General features: G+C 54.3%; 1 protein-coding gene across 1 annotated transcript in view; it reads left to right on the top strand.

Annotated features, from left to right (window-relative positions):
• Positions 1–6,127: 6,127 nt before the first annotated feature.
• Positions 6,128–17,883, top strand: part of SRRM3 (serine/arginine repetitive matrix 3) — a 30,855-nt gene continuing 19,099 nt past the window's right edge. Inside the window, 3 exon segments of the mRNA XM_045543082.1 lie at positions 6,128–6,169; positions 6,171–6,361; positions 12,257–12,358. Of these exon segments, the coding sequence (XP_045399038.1) occupies positions 6,128–6,169; positions 6,171–6,361; positions 12,257–12,358 (335 nt within the window).

Raw genomic sequence — 17,883 nt, 5'->3', positions numbered from 1 at the left:
CTCCATGTCCAAAACAGGACGGTCACCACTGACAAATAATAATCATGATCACCAGTGCCATTCATTGCACACCAGGCACTGCGATGACATTTCACATGCATTAGTCCTTTACAACAAACCTATGAGGAGGATGCTATTATTAGTTTTGCTTTACAGACAAGGAAACTGAGGCACAGAGAGCTTAAGTTGCATGCCCAAGGTCACTCCTCTCATGGATTCCCGAACAGCACAGCCCTGTCTCCCCATCAAATCAGGGATCCCCAGGGCAAGGTTGGGCCTCTCCCTCGGACCCATCTGTGCTCCACTGCTCACTGCAGCCTGCCCCTGTCCCCCAGGCCTGGCCAGGGCACTACTGGCCTGAGCATCTTCTCCCTTGAGCCCCAGGGTGAATGATGATCTCATTAGCTGAGAGGTCTCCATGCCTGTCAGCAGCTGAGTTTCTGGAACACACTAGACCCTGCAGTACAGATGGGCTGTTTCACCTTCAATTAATCACCAGCAGGGCTGGACTTGCAGGTACCAGCATCCAGTTTGTGGCCCCTCCTGTCCATGGCCAGGCCTGCTCAGGACACCCGCGCTTGAACCTGTGGGAGGGAAGCAAGCCTGCGGACCCAGCCACGAGGCTTGGAAATCAGGCCTCTGGCCTTTTAACCGCTTCCTGGCTGGCACAAGAGGGAGTGCCCCCTGTTGGCAGGCGTTAAATTAGAGATTCCTGACTTAATCTGCAGGTGGGTTACCTGGCTCCAGCATCTGGGCTTGCCCTTGGGAGCTGACGGAGTGCTTGAGGACAGCCTCAGCTGAGCTCCGGGAGTGGCTGGCGTGGCAGGAAGGGCGGGGGCTGAAGGTTGGTGGTGTGCACGTGGCATTAGTGTTACCCAGACTTCCAGAGCAGGAAAGGCGATTTTGATTTGGGTTTTGGAGTCCAGCCCCCTCTTTGTCCAATGGGGACAGAAGGGACTGGAGAGGGGAAGGGACTTATTCAGGGTCTCATAGCCAGTCAGGGATAGCAAAAAGATTGCCCATTTGCTCTTCTGCCTCCAAAGAAACACAGTGTCAGTGCCCCCCAAGACCAGAACAAGTTAGGGTTAGGGTTAGGGTTATGGCTCTAGACTCCATATCTGCCTGCTTAGCCCTCACAAGCCCCTCACCCTCAGCTCACACCCAGTTTTCCCTGTATGTTCCCCATCACAATAAATGACTGCACCATCTACCTGGTCCCTGAAGCCAGAGTCCCAGAGTCATCTAAGACACCTCCCTCACCCCACATCCCATCAATTGTGAGTCCTGCCAAGTTCGCCCATTTAAGTTTTGGCACCTGCTCTGGTACCCATCTCCTGCTCACTCCCACCCGTGCTGGGAAGCCTGTCCTGACCACCCAAAGCAGGACGACAGACACTTCTCCAGTTCTGTCTCATCGCACTGCACCGCTGTTTACTTGTCGGTCTCCTGAGCCACTCTGTGAGCTTCCAGAGGACCAGGGTGGGGTATTGTTCATCTCCAAATCTCCAGCCTTTAATAAGGTGGGGTTGACAGTAGATGCTGGGTGAGTGTTTGTTCAGTGAATGAGTGAATATAGTGTAGTGTGTATCTCCTATTTGAACAGCTGCTGTAATAGGGAGCTCACTCATCCTGGGATGAACTGCTTGGTTTGTAAAGAGTTTTAATGGTTATAAAACAAAACAAAATAGACAACTCTTTCTTGGACTGAGCTGAAGTAGATGCTACAGGAATCTTGGCTTTGTCTTCGGGAGCCACCTAGACTGGCTGGGGCCCCGTTTCTCTTAGTGTGATCCAAGGACCAGCAGCATTGCTGTTACTCAGGAACTTGTTAGAAATGCAAATTCTCAGGCCCCACCCAGATCTAAACTCTGGGGGTGGGACCAGCAATCTGTTGGCACAAACCCTCCAAGTGATTCTGGTGTTCAGTAAAATTTGAAAATTGTTGCTCTAGACTGCAGCCCCCCAACTGCTGGTCCGTAGATGGACTATATCAGAATGACCTGGGGAACATTAACAATTTCATCCCTAGAGATTTCAGTCTAGAAGATCTGGGATGGGTCCCAGGTAGGACTGACATGTAAAATATAGGACACCGAGTTAAATTTGAATTTCAGATAAAAAAATGAATAATTTTTTAGTAGAAGTATGTTCCAAATATGAAATTCAAATTTAATTTAACTGGGGATCCTGTCTTTTTATTTGCCAAACCTGGCAACCCTAGCCAGACATCTCTACTTTTAACAAGCTTCTTGGCAGAATCAGCCAGGTTTGACCTAAATCCTCCACAGTCCTTCAAATATTTGAAGACAGGTATTCTGACCACCTGTATATTCTCAGAATCCCCCCTTCTTGACATCATATTTTTGTTGATATGCCCTAAGATAACACGCACTTTTGGCAGCCACATCATGATATTGATTAAAATTGAGTCTGTGATCATTGAAAATCCCCAAATCCTTCCTCAATATGCTGCTTCTAAGCTGTGTCTATCCCATTCCTATTTTAGTTTGGGACTCAGCTTCAGAAGGTGGCATTTCTCACTATTTTGTTTCTCGTTCTTAGATTCTTCCATCGTCTCAGTCTGTTGAGTCCTTTTAGATTCTGGCTCCGTATTTATGGGCAGGTTGTGTCCTCAGTGGATCCGATTGTCAGGCTATCCATGTTATCCAGTCATTAGTGAACATATTAGAGCAGACATGGGTGAGGACAAAGCCCTGTGGTTCTCCATTAAATACCTGCATCTAATATGACGCTGACCCATTAATCAGCTCCTTTTGTGTATAGGTCAATTAATCAACCGATTACAATAGTACAGAACATTAGCACCCACCACACCATGTCTCCTTATGAAATCTCATGATGATTTCTTAAAAGATAATGTCAGATGCCTCACAGAGAGACACTGTGCCTGCTGTAACCCCCCTAGTCTGCTGGCCCAGCAACCGCAACTTGGAAGGAAGTGGGCTTCATGTGCAATGACTTGGGTCCCTCTGTTTATAACCCGCCTCAGATCCCTGCCTGCTGCCTCTGCAACTCGCCAGGTGAAAGTGGTAGAATCCACCATCTGTCCTAGTGAAAGTCCATCCCCGTCTCCTCTCTTCACACCACTCTCCCTTCCTCCTCAATCCTTTCTGCAAGGATTACCCTAGCGAGCTAGCAGTGGTACCCAGGCATTCTCCTAATGCTGGGGCTGGAATTTCTTGGAGTTTGGAGTTCTGAATAACTTCAGAACTACCCCCACCAGCTTTCCCTCCCTGTCCTCCATGAGCTCAGGCCAAGTTCTAGGCTGGGGAGCCTCGCCCGGGGCCAAGGGAAGAAGTGCAGAGCAGCATTGCTCAGTCCCCGCTCCAAGAGCTCTCACTGGGGCTCAGTGCCTTCTCTCCCCACCCTCAGAGCGCCTCCTACATTGCCTGGTGCTGGGGAAGGCTCTGAGGAGCCAGGATGAAGGGACGGTCCATTCCCTCAAAGAGCTCACAGTCTATAATGAGAGTCAGATACAAATGACAAACCGAACCTCAGTGTCTAAATGCCATGTCAAAGAAGTGTGGACAAAAACTTCAGGAGCACAAGGAGGGAATGACTTATCCTTCCCAGAAGAGGGGAAGACTTCCCGGAGGAGGTGAGTTTGGGGCCGGGCCCTGAAGGATGAATTGAAGTTCCCGAGGTGGAGAAGAGGGGAAACCATACAGGCAAAGGCACACAGGAGGAAGCGAGAGCACACGTTTGGGGGAGGATGACTGAGGCCGACAGGCTGGGTGTTGGCTGCAGGATGGAGTGTGATGAGGGATGAAGTCACGAGACACCATACACCAGACGCGAAGGGGCCTTGCGGGCCTTATTAAGGACTGGGCCATGTATCCCTCTATCTTGTCTCCTCTGTAATTGTCTTTGATTGGTTCTGCCTGCGTTCACTGACCTCCACGTGCACTGGGCACTTGGCTGCCACTAGGAGTTAAAAGCGAAGCTGCCCTCAGCCCAGCGGGAGCCAGACCTGTGAACCCACAGTGACAGTAGCAAGTGGCAAAGCTCTGGGAGGGTAGCACCAGACACAGGGGAAGGTGATTATGCCTGAGTGGTGACTTTAAGGACAACTAGGAGTCGGGGAAGAGCATCTCAGGGAGAGGGAGCAGCGAGTGAGTGGAGGGGGAGGAGGATGGATGTGGTGGGGCTGGAGGGGATGAGGCTGCACTGGGAGGAATAGCCACGTCCCGACCTAAGCCAAGGTGTTGGAAGTCACGGAAGGCTGTTAACAAGGCATGACATGGCCTGATTTGCTCCTGGGCCAATCTGCCAGGCTGCCAGTGGAGGAGGGAGGTCCGAGGTCAGGGAGGCCAGGTGCGAGGATGAGACAGTAGAGGGGAGGGCTTGGATGGACAGGGGGAGGAGGTGGGTAAGTGTGAGCGATGTTGAGAAGAGGGGATGAGAGGCCAAACGTGACAACAGGTGAGCTGCAGTGGGCCAGGGCATGAGGGTCTCCAAGCTCCACACATGTCCCTGGCTCAGGTGACCAACAGATGGAGGGGTCACCCTCAGGCCGGGCACCATGGCCAAGGCTGGTGGGAAGCAGGGCTCCCAGAGCTCTGTGTGGGGCATGGAAGTGGGCGATGCTTGTGAAACGTCCCAGGAGAAGGCCTGACAGAACCGGGGTACAGGGCTTGTCCAGGGACAGAGGCGGGAAGCCGGCAGGGTTTGGGGTGCAAAAGGAGTTCGAACAGCTTTGATCTGTAAGCCTCCAGGAACTCCCTTCTCCTGAGGAGTCTGGATGATGCTCCCAGGCACAGGTAGGGATCAGAGACTCAGAGAGGGGCAGTGACATCCTCAGGGTCACACAGCAAGGAGTGGAAGAGCCCAACCTAGAACCCAGGGACTTGGGATTCATGGGGAAGGACATATGAGAGGAGCTTATGTTCTCATCACCACTGTCACCTCCTGTAACTCTGTCCCCTTCAGAGCCTCTTGTGCCTCTCACAGTCCCTCTCTCTCTTTTCTGCCTTCCAGTTTCTTGTCTCTGAACACCCCCACCCCATCACACTGAGGCCAGAGAGGGGAGGGTGTGTTGGGGGAGGAGTTGCAGGGAAGGCCCCACCCGGGATGTCCAGGCCCAACCCCTTCTCTTCCTACCTCCCTCTGCTCCTTCCCTCCCTCCCATCCCACTCCCTGGGAAGGAGGCCTCCCTGTTGCTTAGCAACTAGCAGAGCCTTGGAGAAAGGAAATGGAAATAGCTCAGGAGGTGCCTCCCCTGTGTTAAGATAGAAGTCCTTGGTGTGTGTGTGTGTGTCTGCTCTACTTCAGGGGGCTTAGGGTGGAGTCAGGGCCTCTTACCTCTAAGCCACGCTGACTCCCACCTCACCTTGAGACTACAAGAGGACATGGCTGCCTGGAAAGCTAATGCCAAAGACACCTTTGGTCACATCATGAGAAACAGTGTTTCCAGAAAAAAGGAGGAGACAGCCCTGTGGGCCTCAATCTGGGCGAGACCCCCACCTGGAATGTTGGCTCTGGAGATGTTAGCTAGATCACAGTGAGAACTGAGAACTGCATCTGGGGTTGGAATGGAGTTGAACTTGGAGAAAGCTCCGTCTTCCTCTCTCTGCAGGGCTGCCTCGGGAGCAGACTGGGAGGCAGGAGCACCTGTGGTCTGTGACCTCCCTGGACAGAGGCAGCCAGGGACAGTGGGCCTGGCGTGTGTGTAAACGGTTTAGAAACACCACTGGGCAGTTAGTGCGGCATGCAAGCGGCACGTCCCAGCCCAGGCATTCACACGAGGCAGAGAGGGGTGTCCCAGGGAGTTGCTAGGTCCTTGGAGATGGCACAATGCCAAGCCAATGGCCCTCACTGGCCATCTAGTCCGGCCTGCATCCACCTGCCTTACAGACAGGGGAAAAAAGCCCAGTGTCCAACCTCCCTCATGCCCTGAGGTGTGACCCAAAGGTGCAAACCTGCTGTCTGCCCCCCTCTGCAGCATGAGGGGAAGCGGATTAGAGCCATGAGTGGGCCCTTAAATCTCCAGGATTAACTCGCGCACACAGGAGCTTAGCAGGTGGCCAAGAAGTGACCATCCCGCCTCGTGTCTGTGTCTGTCCTGCAGGGCCGGCGGCCGAGGCCAGCGGCTCCGGGGCCAGGCGCCATGTCCTCCACGGTCAACAACGGGGCGGCCGGCATGCCGTCCCCCGCCCGACGCAGCGAACGGCTTCCCGCAGCCCGGGGCCTCCTCGGGGGCCTGGCCGCGGGCGGAGGACGAGCTGCGCGCCGCGGAGCCGGGCCTGGTGAAGCGCGCGCACCGCGAGATCCTGGACCACGAGCGCAAGCGGCGCGTAGAGCTCAAGTGCATGGAACTGCAGGAGATGATGGAGGAGCAGGGGTGAGCGGGCCGGGGGCGCGGCGGGCCGCAGGCGGAGTCGGGCGAACCCGGGAGACTCGCCCAGAGAAGGGGCCGAGAGTCTGCACTAGGTGGAGCGGAACCGTTGCAAACCCAGCCTACTTTTCGTTTATTTATTGGTTTATTCAATCAATAAGCTGTCTTTGACCGCCTGCTCTGTGTCAAGCTCTGAAGTGGGCTCTGATTCAGTCCCTGCCCTCCAGAAACATCCGGTGGAGTAGGGGAGAGAGGATTGTAAACATCAGTGACAGTTGGAGCCCGCTGTAAAATGCGTGGGTCACACTGCGGAGCTGGTACTGCAGCCAGGCGAGAGCGCAATGGGCCCTGGCTGTGTGGTGAGGGCTGCCCGTGGCTTCTGCACAGGCATCGCGGCTGCCACACCCACAGGCTCAGGTATCACCCAGTCCGGTTCAGAACCAGGCACTGTGCGGGTCCACGCGGGGGACCCAGAACCGGACTGGAGCCACTGCCTGTCCTCAAAGACCACCCTGACCCCACCATCTCAGAACAGAAACAAGCATGTTAATAACCAGCTTGGTCACAAAACAGATTAGAATCATGGTGACAGGACAGGGCAGGAGAGGGCCGAGTGCTTCAGGAGCTCAGAGCAGGGATTCTGAGAGGGGGAGAGAAGGGTGTCGGAAAAGACACTTGAACGGGCCCCGAAGGATGAGTAGGAGTTTGTCAGCCTGGGGGGGGGTGATCCCCAACCACTCAGTATATCCATCAGTCAGTAAGGGTTTAGGGACCCCCCTCCCCAAATCTAGTGGAGACAAGACAGCCCTCACACAGGGAGCTGGAGGAAACAGAGAACAAGTCTGCCCCATGAGTGCAGCTCCAGGGAAAGCTGGTGGGTGCCCAAGCTCTGGCATCTGCCCCGAGTGCTGTGAAAGCTGTGGGCTGGCTGCTGAGGGCGCCGACCTGGGGGGCAAGGCCTGCCCATCAGGCTTGCACTGTCAGGGAGTCAAGAAATCAGAAACTCCCAGTACAGGGGGTTGGGGCCTGGAGCCACACGGGCCAGACATAGCCTGTGCACAGCAGCCGTTCCAAGCCACACCTCTGCTTGCCCTCTGAGGCCTGCTGGGCTCCCTAAGACATGGGCCACCATCTCTGTAGAGCTCAGGAAGCCACTGAGGCTCAGACAGAGAGAGTCACTTGCTGAAGGGCACTGGGAAGGCAGGGCCAAGGCTGAGCCTGGATCCAGAGTCCCGGCTGGCTGCCAGGCAGGGCTGCTTGCAGGGGGAAGAAAGGGACACAGGGACCTGGTACTCATGTCCAGCTGGGGACCAGGTGGGGCTAAGGAGACTCCATGCAGAGAGGGAGGGATGGGCTGATGGGGGGACACTGACAGAGGAAAAGGAGGCCTCCAGCTGGCAAGGAAACATGTTTGATGAGCCGCAGGTGTGGGAAGAGGAAATGAGACTCCAGGGTTGAGCAGGGCAGGGAGGGGGCATCCTCCTGCAGGGAGCCCCCCAGGACCTGGATGGAACTGCAGGTCCCGCTGCTGGGTGGGGAGACTCAAGGAGTGGGGGGGGTGGGGACAGGCAGGGACAGCCTTCTGCACTTTCCTGCCCCCTCTCCCCATGACCCCCTCTCCCCAACCCATCCCCTTCCTGAGCCCCTCTCCCCTCACTAAGTCCCCTCCTCTTCACTGGCCGCCATGACCCCTTCCTGACCACACCTCTCCCCTCCCCATGCAGAGGGTGATGGCATTTGGCCTTGTCCTGGGTGTTAGACCCCCAGCGTCAAGGACCCCGCCTCTCTAGGAAGCACCCGCTAGGTCTCCAGGTGCTCAGTCAGGACCCCTTCCCCCCCCAGCCCTCAGGTCATCCTGAGCCCGGAGCCTCCCCAGGTGGGCCCATGAGTGACCACCCTGCCCTCCCTGTCCTTCAGCACAGCCACACTGAGACCCAGCAATCCAGGCTTCCAGCCCTAGCCTGATGTTGGACAAGCCACAGTTTACTCACCTGTAAAATAGGGACACCTGTCTTCTGGAGTTGTTCTGTGAGTCCTTGGACGAAGGTGCCAAACAGGGCTGCCCAGCCCCCAGCCAGTCCCCACAAAGTGCTCAATAAACACAGGGACCCTTGCTTTTTTATGAAATCAAGTCATTAATATCTGTTTCTAGAAACACTGGTTTGTTCACGTTTATTTACCACATTCTCGGGCATTTGACAAATATTCCCACCAGTCACAGCGATACACGCTCTTTGGCCCCATTAAAAAGCAATCCCTTTCCTTAATATTGATGGATGGCTGGTAATCCTCGGTGACTGATAGTGCACTTGGAGTCACCTTCTCAGGCAGCCTCAGCCTGCAGTCCCCGTGGGGACAGGGACAGAGCCCCCAGGCTTGGTGGCGTGAGGCTCCCACCCCAGCCTCCAGTGCCCAGCCCCCAGGCCCCCTCCTCACCTTCTTGCCATGCCCCTTCTTGCAAGGAAGGACACAGGTGAGGTGACAGAGCAGGTCTCTGCCTCTAGCTAAGCTTGGAGCTTTGAGCCCTCCCCTCTCCCTGTTCTGTTGGCTCATCTGTAAAATGGGAACAGTGAGGCCACTGTCCCCCTCAGAGCTGTGGCGAAGAGAGCAATGACCCAGGAAGCACTGGGTCTGGGCACAGACAGGGAAAAGTCGACATTTTCCTCTCCAAGCGGCTCTGAAAATGGGGTGCCCTGTCACCGTACCTCTGCCCCAGAGACTGGCCCAGGAAGTCCCCAAAGCCACAATGAATTTGGCATGTCCTTCCATCAGGGCCCATAGAATGAAATGAGGACCCAGGGAGGCAGGAGACTGGGGTCACTGGGACAGACATCATTGCTCCCCTACTCCCCCTCCACTGCCACACACACAAGCCCTTGACTTTGAGTCTGAGGCTTGGCCATGCCAGCCATGGCTTCCTGCATGGCCTTACGTTGACGGGCTCTGCCACCTCCTCAAGGAGTGAGCAGTTTGGGTAGCAGCAGCCTCCTCCCTCTCAGCCTTTGCCTCCTGGGAGAGCAGAGAGAGGAGGCCCAGGGGATTCCCAAAGCCCTGGTACCGTGCTGACCTGGCTGGGGTCTCAGGAGGGAAAGGCAGGGAGCTTCTGTCCACACTGCTCTGGGATAAATAAGCCTCAGTAGCCACCATTTACCGAGCACCTCCTATGTGCCAGGCACTGTGCAAAGTGCTATAAATGCATCACCTCCCTAAATCCTCGGACGACCTAGAAGCAGGCTGTGTTCCCATTTCACAGCTGTAGACGCCCAGGCGGGGACAAGAGATGGACTCACCCCAGATCACAGAGCTGGGAAGTGGCAGGTGCCAGGATTCACAAACAGGACTGGCCAGATCTCCTGCCTCTCCCCTTCATCACTGTCCCCTGTGGACTCAGCTGAGAGGGTTGACCCGGAGATAGGTGAGGGGAGGGAGACTCTGAGGTGGTGGTCACTCTTGAGACTCTTTGCCCAATAGCCAGATGTCATCCCTGGGTGCCCAGCTTCACCCAGCAAGATGCCCTGGGGCATAGAGGGACCCGCCCCAAGCCTCTGAGTTGGTTCAGTCTAGCACCCGCCTTATCCAGCTGGCTCCCGCAGGCAGGTGCTGGAGTTGGTCAACTTGCCTGAGCCCTGCTGGCTCAGGGAGGAGCCCTCCACTATGCAGGCCCTGCATACATGCTGCCCTAGGTCTCCGGGAAACCCTGGGGTCTGCTCCCACCTCCTAGTCTTCACATGTGCCAAGACCCCCAGGCACAGGGGCCCAGCCAGTCTCTGCCTCCCTCCCAGGGGTCTGTGAGCTGGGGGCTGGGCAGGGTTGAAGGGTCTGTGTTCTGTGTTTGTCTCTGTGCTGGTGACAAGGTCAAGCTAGTCTCCAGAGGAGAAGGTGAGGTGGGAGCAGTTGTTCTGTGCCAGGCCTGCCCAGTGAGTGCAGGGTGCCAGGCTGAGAGCCGGAGCCCCAGCCCACACAGGGGCCGAGGTGGACACTGAGGAGCCAGGGCCCGAGCTCGGCTGCCCTCACTCCCACCAGGCCAGCCCCCAGCCCTCCCCGCGGTGGGCTACACAGCAGCCCGAACCTGCAGAGTCAGACCCTAGCTGGCATCAGGGGACACCTGGTTAGGAAGTAGGCAGCGCTCCTCATCCAAACATCCCCGACTTATCTGATGGGTCCCCAAGTCCTAGCCATTCTCCCTCCAAAACCTCCTAGATGGTTTTTTGCCCATTCCTTTCCCTCCATCCCAGGACCGCTCTCTCGCTCTCACGACACCCTCTCCTCCCGGACCCCCACAGTGGCCCCGCGCTGGCCTCCCTGCTCCCGGCCCCTCTTCTCCCACGCACAGCCTCCAGCACCATCCTCCCAAAATGAAAACCCAACCTGCAAACTCCCCAGTGCCTCTCCATCACCAATCACTCATTGACCAAAAATTTTTGGATGCCACAAGGTGGCAGGCACCGTGCCAGGTGCTGGGTCCACCGCTGCAAACCAGACAGACCCAGCCCCTGCCCTCAGGGAACCCCAGGCCAGCGCAGGATCCAGACCAGTCACCAGATAATTACTAGAGCATGAAGCACCTGCCAGGAGCTGAGAGGTACAGGTCGCTATGGAAACGCAAGACTGGCATCGAACTCGGGGTGGGGGGGAATCCATCGTGCTGTAAACATCCAAGGAACCAATCTTTGTGCTTGGCTGTGATTCTTTCCACAGGGTAAACCTGGAAGTTAATTTTTGAGTCAAAGGATGTGTTCATTTTTTTAAGGCTTTTGAAGAGAATTGCCAAGTTGTTCTCCTGCAAATGTTTGTTGAAGGAGTGGAAGGAAAGAGGGAGGAGAGAGATGAGATCCCCGAGAAGGAGCAATGTACCATTTTCTTCGATGGCTGAGTGGGAGGGCTGGGCCTGCCCTGGGGATAGAGCGGATGGTGAGCAGAGACAGAGATAAGACCCTTGTTCCTATTCTGCCACCATGTCTTCTGTCCAGGACAATGACCTGCAGGCCAGGAAGGGCAGAGAGAGGGGTCTGGGACCCCAAGATTGATTCAGTAACAGCCACTGGGCACCTGCTGTGTGGCAGGCACAGGGCCAGGGGCTGTGTGAGCAAAGACCCTCGAGGGGCAGCGTAGACACTGGCTGGATGGGGAGAAGCTGGAGGGAAGGGGAGGCCGGGCAGCCTCTGTCACAGTGATGCAATGAGAGAGGATGATGACAGACCCCAGGTGTGGGAACAAGGATGATGAGCAGATAATTCTGGACTTTGGTCCCTGGCCTGAGACTGGGCTCAGGGAGGGAGGGAGGGAGAGGAGAGGAGAGAAGTCAGGAGGTTCCCTGGGGGCCCAGACTTCACCCACCCCCACCCAAGCCAGCAGCAGAGGGAAGCAATGAAAGGAGCCCCGGGACCCCAGGCGAGCCACTTGGCAGCCTTGCTCCTGCAGACACGGGGGTGCTTCGTGGACCCCCAGGCTGACATCTGGCCCAAGGAGCACATATCCCTGAGGCCAGGAAGGCAGGAAAGGCTGTGTATGTCTGCAAGCCAGGATGCTCGCTTCTCCCCTAAAATGTCTCAAAAGAGTGACTGCAGTGTGAGCGTGGGAGGGAGGCTGTCCCGGGGTGGAGGAGGGCAAGGAGGAGGGGCTCAGCCTCATCTCCTCTCTCCCGCCTCTCACCTCTCCAAACAACTCTTCCATTTGGTCGTCTGTTTGGTTGGTTGGTTGGCTGGGCTGGTATAGAATGGGCAGGGCTTGAACTTCCTCCCTACTGAGAGCCTGGTTTGGTCTGTGACCTCAGACAGGTGACTGCAAGCCTGAGTGTGCGCTTGTGACCCTGGGGTGAGGGGCTGGGCTGAGCCAGGGTGCGGGGTGGCAGGAGGGAACCAAGCCAGGAGAGCAGCCCTCACTTTCCCTGTGCCACCGCAGGTATTCGGAGGAGGAGATCCAGCAGAAGGTGGGGACATTCCGGCAGATGCTGATGGAGAAGGAGGGAGTGCTCACCAGGGAGGACCGGCCTGGGGGCCACATGTGAGTGCTCTCCTGCATGGGGGTGGGGGAGAGGGGTGCAGGCCTGTCTGGCTGCTCCCTCAGGTGGTTGGGGCTGGATTGGGGCTCCGGTGAGGAGGTGGGGAGGAATAAGAGGAAGGCCTGCACCCTGCCCACTGGAAACTCTGGCCTGGCCCAGCGCATGAGGCAGGAGTACCTGGACATCACCGCGGGCCTCTCCCACCCACCCTGGGCTCTATTTATGGTTCGGAAGTGGGAAGGGTGGGTGAGAAAGCTCAGATCTCAGCACAAGGAGTCCCGAAGCTCAGTCTGCCTGATCTCTGCTCCTCTCTGGCCCCGAGGGGAAGGCCCAAGGCTGGTCCCCACCAACTCCTTCTCTTCAGCCTCCCAGAACTCACAGCACCTCTCAGCAACTCCTGCACCACTCACCTCATTGAGGCCCCAGCCAGATCCCCACAAGAGCAGGGCCAGCATCTCCCATTTCATACCTCCTGACAGCAGAGTCTCTCTGCCGCTACTCAAACCACCTACACATCCGGGAGGTCCTGGCTTTCTGAACTGCACCCTCTCAAATAGCCTCCGAGCTTCCCTGGGAAGTCACCCACCTTTTCCTCTTCCACCCTGTGTGAGGGAGAGAGGCCATCTCTGGATTCTTCTTTGCCACCTTCTTGGGGCCCCTTCAGCGACAACCGCCTCCCCCAGCTCAAGCCTGCACTTCTTCCCTCTGCCAGGTTCCTTCCTCTTAACCTAATTCCTGTCCTAAAAAAGACGTCCCTCCCTCAACTCTGCTTTCTCCTCCAGCTGCCATCCCACATTTTTCTCTCCTTTCTCAACCAAATTTCTGTGAAGAGCGTGCAGCACCCATGGCCACTGCTTCCCTAAGCCATGAGGATCTGGCTTCCTCCCCCACAACTCCCATGACCTGCTTGGGCCATGGTCACCCCGGTGCTATTGACCACAGCCGATGGCTTCTCTGCAGGCCCTGGCCTCTCTCTGGCATCTGCTGTCATTGTGTGTTGCCTTCTAGAAGACTACTTTTCCCTCTGGGTCCCAAGATGCAGTTCTCTGTGAGTTTCTTCCTGTCCCTCTGACAGCTTCTGCTGTCAACCCTCCTCCTGCCCACTTCCCAGAGGCTGGTTTTCCCCAAGGTGCTGCCATGTCCTCAGTTCTCTTCCCCACTTCTGCCTCCCTTTGCCCTGGGAGATCACATCCGTTCCCCAGCTGGAACTCTCCCTTTAGTGGACAACTCTCAAATCGTTTCTGTCAGTCCTGATCTTCTCTTTATGTGAATAAATGCATGTGATTTTAAGAACCAGGACCCATTGGGAAATGTGGCATGGAGAGATTGCAGTGTTTCCATCATCAGGAGAGATCTCCTTCGGTGTCTGTGCTGCCTGCCTAACCCCGTGCTCGTGCTCATAGTGTGGGAGGAGAGGACAGGAAGACGTGATCCTTGCTTTCTGGGTGGAAACACAAAACCCCAATCTAAAACCAGGAATTACTGGCAACTTGTGACAAGAAGAAACAGCATAGCCACTCAAACTGCTTGGTCTTCACACCCTGTGCATGCTAAGTGGGGGAAGAGATGGGGACAGACTTGGGCACTCAATCAAGAAGGGCTTCCTAGAAGAGGCAGTGCCTAGAAGACTCAATGGTCAGGGAGAATTTGATGATCAGGGAAACTCGATAAGATATTCTGAAGACACGAGATAGGATAGACTTAGTAGGGGCCTAGGATCCCACTAGAATGTCAGTTCCACGTGAACAGGATCTTTATTGGTGTTGTTTACTGCTGTGTCCCTGGTTCTGGAAGAGCGTGGCCTTTTCAGTTTTCCCAAAAGCCTCAGTTTCCCTGTTTGTGCAATAGGGAGTTGAACCAGAAGACTTCTAGCTTAGGCAGCCTAAAATGGTATGAAAATCCTACTCCAATGACTGCAGCAAGCTAAAGAGGCTGATGGCTGCCTGGATTAGGCAAAGGCTTGGGAGCTGTTCTTGGTCCTGAATCCCAGGCTGCCTTGGCCTGAGGCAGAGGTGAGGGAGGGCTGGTAACAAATTGGTCATGTACCTTCCTGTGGACCTGGCATCTGGCCACTTCGGTGATCACCCCAGGATAAAAGTAAACTCTTCTCCTCTCTGGAGCACATACAATGTTTTCCCTGCTTCTCATGACTACCATCAATTCTTTTTATTTTTTCCAGTCCAATACACAACTTTTAATAATAATTGTTTCCATAGTTAGAAAATGTAACAAAATTGGCCAGGTGCGGTGGCTCATGCCTGTAATCCTAGCACTCTGGGAGGCCGAGGCGGGAGGATCACTTGAGGTCAGAAGTTCAAGACCAGCCTCAGCAAGATCAAGACCCCATCTCTACTAAAAATAGAAAAAATTAGCCAGGTGACTAAACAGAAAAAAAAATTAGCTGGGCGTGGTGGCACACGCCTGTAGTCCCAGCTACTTGGAAGGCTGAGGCAGGAGGATTGTTTGAGCCCAGGAGTCTGAGGTTACTGTGAGTTAGGCTGACGCCATGGCACTCTCACCCAGGCAACAGAATGAGACTCTGTCTCAAAAAAAAAGAAAGAGAATGTAACAAAATGTTTGGGAGAGAAAGTTTGTGGAAAACAATACTCATGAACAATACTTATGAAGCTACTTTCTAACACAAACACAGTGAGCAAATTCCAGCCTTTTTTCCCCTATGTGCCTAATTTTATACATAGTGTGACCTCGCTGTGCCTATGGACATATTAATGATATTAAGATGGGAATATTATTGCTAATAGACAATGTAGTTGACAGAAATATTATTTAAAAAATTAAAATATATAAAAGAGAAAAGAATCACAAAATAAATAAAAGGTGGGAATATTAATGATATTAACAAGCCCCCCATCATAGGCTTGTTTTGAGCTGTAAATGACTAAATAAGATAAATACATGTAAAGTGCTCAGAATAGGAGCTGGTACCTGGGTTAGAAATTATCATAATATGCCCCATGTCGTATTTTTGCCCTGCACTATAGGGAGCGAGGGGAGGGGCTCCAGGCCTGATTCATCCCTTTCCCCTCATCAGTACCCCTGCCCGGGGCCCCTGGCAGGCCCGTGCTGGCCGAGTGAATGAGCAGAGAGGGCAGACCCTTTGCTTGGAATCCCACCCCCTCCTCTATCTGGACCCATTCATCTGTCAGTGGGCCATTATGTTCCTCACTAATGGGAAACAAAACCAGTTAATTAGTAAAACTGCTGGCATGCGAAAGTGCATGCCATGGACAGTTGTCACCAAGGTCAGAGCCGCGCCCATGGCGGCTGGTCCAGCATGTGTCCTCTGTGGTGCTCTGTGTTCCCTCTCGATATGGTCTTTGTCCCTCTGTAGCAGACTCTGTCTGGATGCCCTTTGGTCAGCTCTGTGGGGCTTGGTTTATTTTCATGGGGGTGGGGGTGGGGGCTACGCCTCCCTAGCCTACTCCACAGACATGATGAGGAATACACTAGATAGCAAACATGAATTTAAGAGCATAAAATGTAGGCTGGGCACAGTGGCTCACGCCTGTAATCCTAGCCCTCTGGGAGGCCGAGGCGGGTGGATCGCTCGAGGTCAGGAGTTCGAAACCAGCCTAAGCGAGACCCTGTCTCTACTAAAACTAGAAATAAATTATCTGGACAACTAAAAATCTATATAGAAAAAAAAATTAGCCGGGCATGGTGGCGCATGCCTGTAGTCCCAGCTACTCGGGAGGCTGAGGCAAGAGGATCGCTTAAGCCCAGGAGTTTGAGGTTGCTGTGAGCTAGGCTGACACCACGGCACTCACTCTAGCCCTGGCAACAAAGTGAGACTCTGTCTCAAAAATAAAAAAAATAAAAATAATAATAAAAAAATGCATAAAATGTTAAACAAATCTAGAACTCAGAGCACATAGCCACAGCTGTATCTATAAAGTAGGGAGGGGACGACTCAGCTAAAAGACCTGACTTAGCTAACATCTCCAGCAGGGAAGGTCAGACAGCCAATTCAGGGCTGTCCTGTTTGCACATGAATTCTCAAAGCCAGTTGTATGTGTGAACTTACACGCCCTATCCGAAGGGCCCAACACTATAGGGAATGTTCCATTCCCTCTCTGGGCTTCAGTTTTCTCATCTGTAAAGTTTGGGGGGGCAACTTCTGTAAATCAGGAAGCGGCTATGAATGGCACTGTGAACTCTGAAGCACTATTTAAACACTGGAGAACCTTCTCTTTCTAAGCCCTGGGAGAGCCTCAAAAGCAGATGTCATGGTACCAGCAGCACAGAGCCAGCAGAAAAGGCCTCAGCCAAGGTCCATTTTTATCCCTGGAACTCCCAGGACAAGGCTCTGAGACCTTGGCCTCCCTCTGAGCCTGCTGCTCCTACCCTGTACCTATCTTGCCATGCTCCCAGCAGGCAAGATTGCAAAGGAACCCCTCAGCAGGGACAGGAGAATGAGAGGGACCCTCTTGGGGAGGGCAGATGGCAGGAGAGCAGCTAAAGCAGGGTAAGGAGGTCTGTCCCCACGACAGAGGAAGAAAGGAAAGATGCCTGTTGGGGTGCAGCCAGTGAGGGTAAGGAGGTACAGGAAGAGAGGGGGGTTCATAAGCGAGGAGTTTCAGAAAGGGCCTGGACTCAGTGGCTAACCCAAGCTGGGAAGTTAGAAGGAAAGAGGGGATCTTGCAATACCCAAACTGAGCTATTTTATTTTGTAAATAACCATCATTTTTTGTGTCAGTATCAGCTGAAGCTCCCTCCTCCCACCGGCTCACCCACACAATATTCGAGGTGCCCTTCAGTTTTGCTGAAGACTATGTTTTGTGTGCCAGGCGTGTGTGTGGCTGAGGAGCCATGTAGGGGATGATGGCCCCTGGGAGGATGTGGGGGCCAGACAGGCTGAGGGAGTTGGATATTTCAGGGACAGGGACAGGGACAGGAGGTAGGAGGCCACTGGCTTCAGGAAAAGGAGCATGGGAGAAGAATGGAGAGGTTCAAATGAAGGGATGTGGGGGTGTCTGGCTCTGCAGGGGCAAGGGAGTGACATGAGCCTCTCCTCCTTCACCCCAGAAAAACCGCCCTCCTACCTGTGCGACTTCAAGGCTGTCAGGGTCAGCTTGACATTTGGGAATTGAATGGCATTCTTGGGAATGGCCTCAAGACTAGCTAACCCTGTCATATTTGGTAATATTCTTTTTTTTTTAAATACAAAATTAGTCTTCAAATATCCATTAGTGGGTTCCCCGAAAATTCTTCCTTCACGCTGTAGCTATACCCTGCCTCCCTTCACTCTGTGTCTTTTTCATATGTCACAGACTCTTTTCTCCCCAGAAAGGTGTGGGTGTGTAAGCACCAACAGAGTCCCCTCTGTCTAACAGGGCTACCTGGGGGCCAGACCTCACTTCAGGGGCTTCACAGACTGAATCTTACTTAACCCTCTCCTCAACGCTGGGATGCTCTTTTCCTGGTTGTATAGATAAGGACTCAAGGCTCTGCAAGTGTGGACCTTCCTGGATTCAAAGCTGTCTGTGTGAATCCAAAGCTCAGGTCC

This window comes from Lemur catta, chromosome 2, assembly GCF_020740605.2.
Source record: "Lemur catta isolate mLemCat1 chromosome 2, mLemCat1.pri, whole genome shotgun sequence".
Lineage (NCBI taxonomy): Eukaryota > Metazoa > Chordata > Mammalia > Primates > Lemuridae > Lemur > Lemur catta.
Note: the sequence above shows the minus strand (reverse complement) of the source record. Positions and strands in the feature narration are given on the sequence as shown.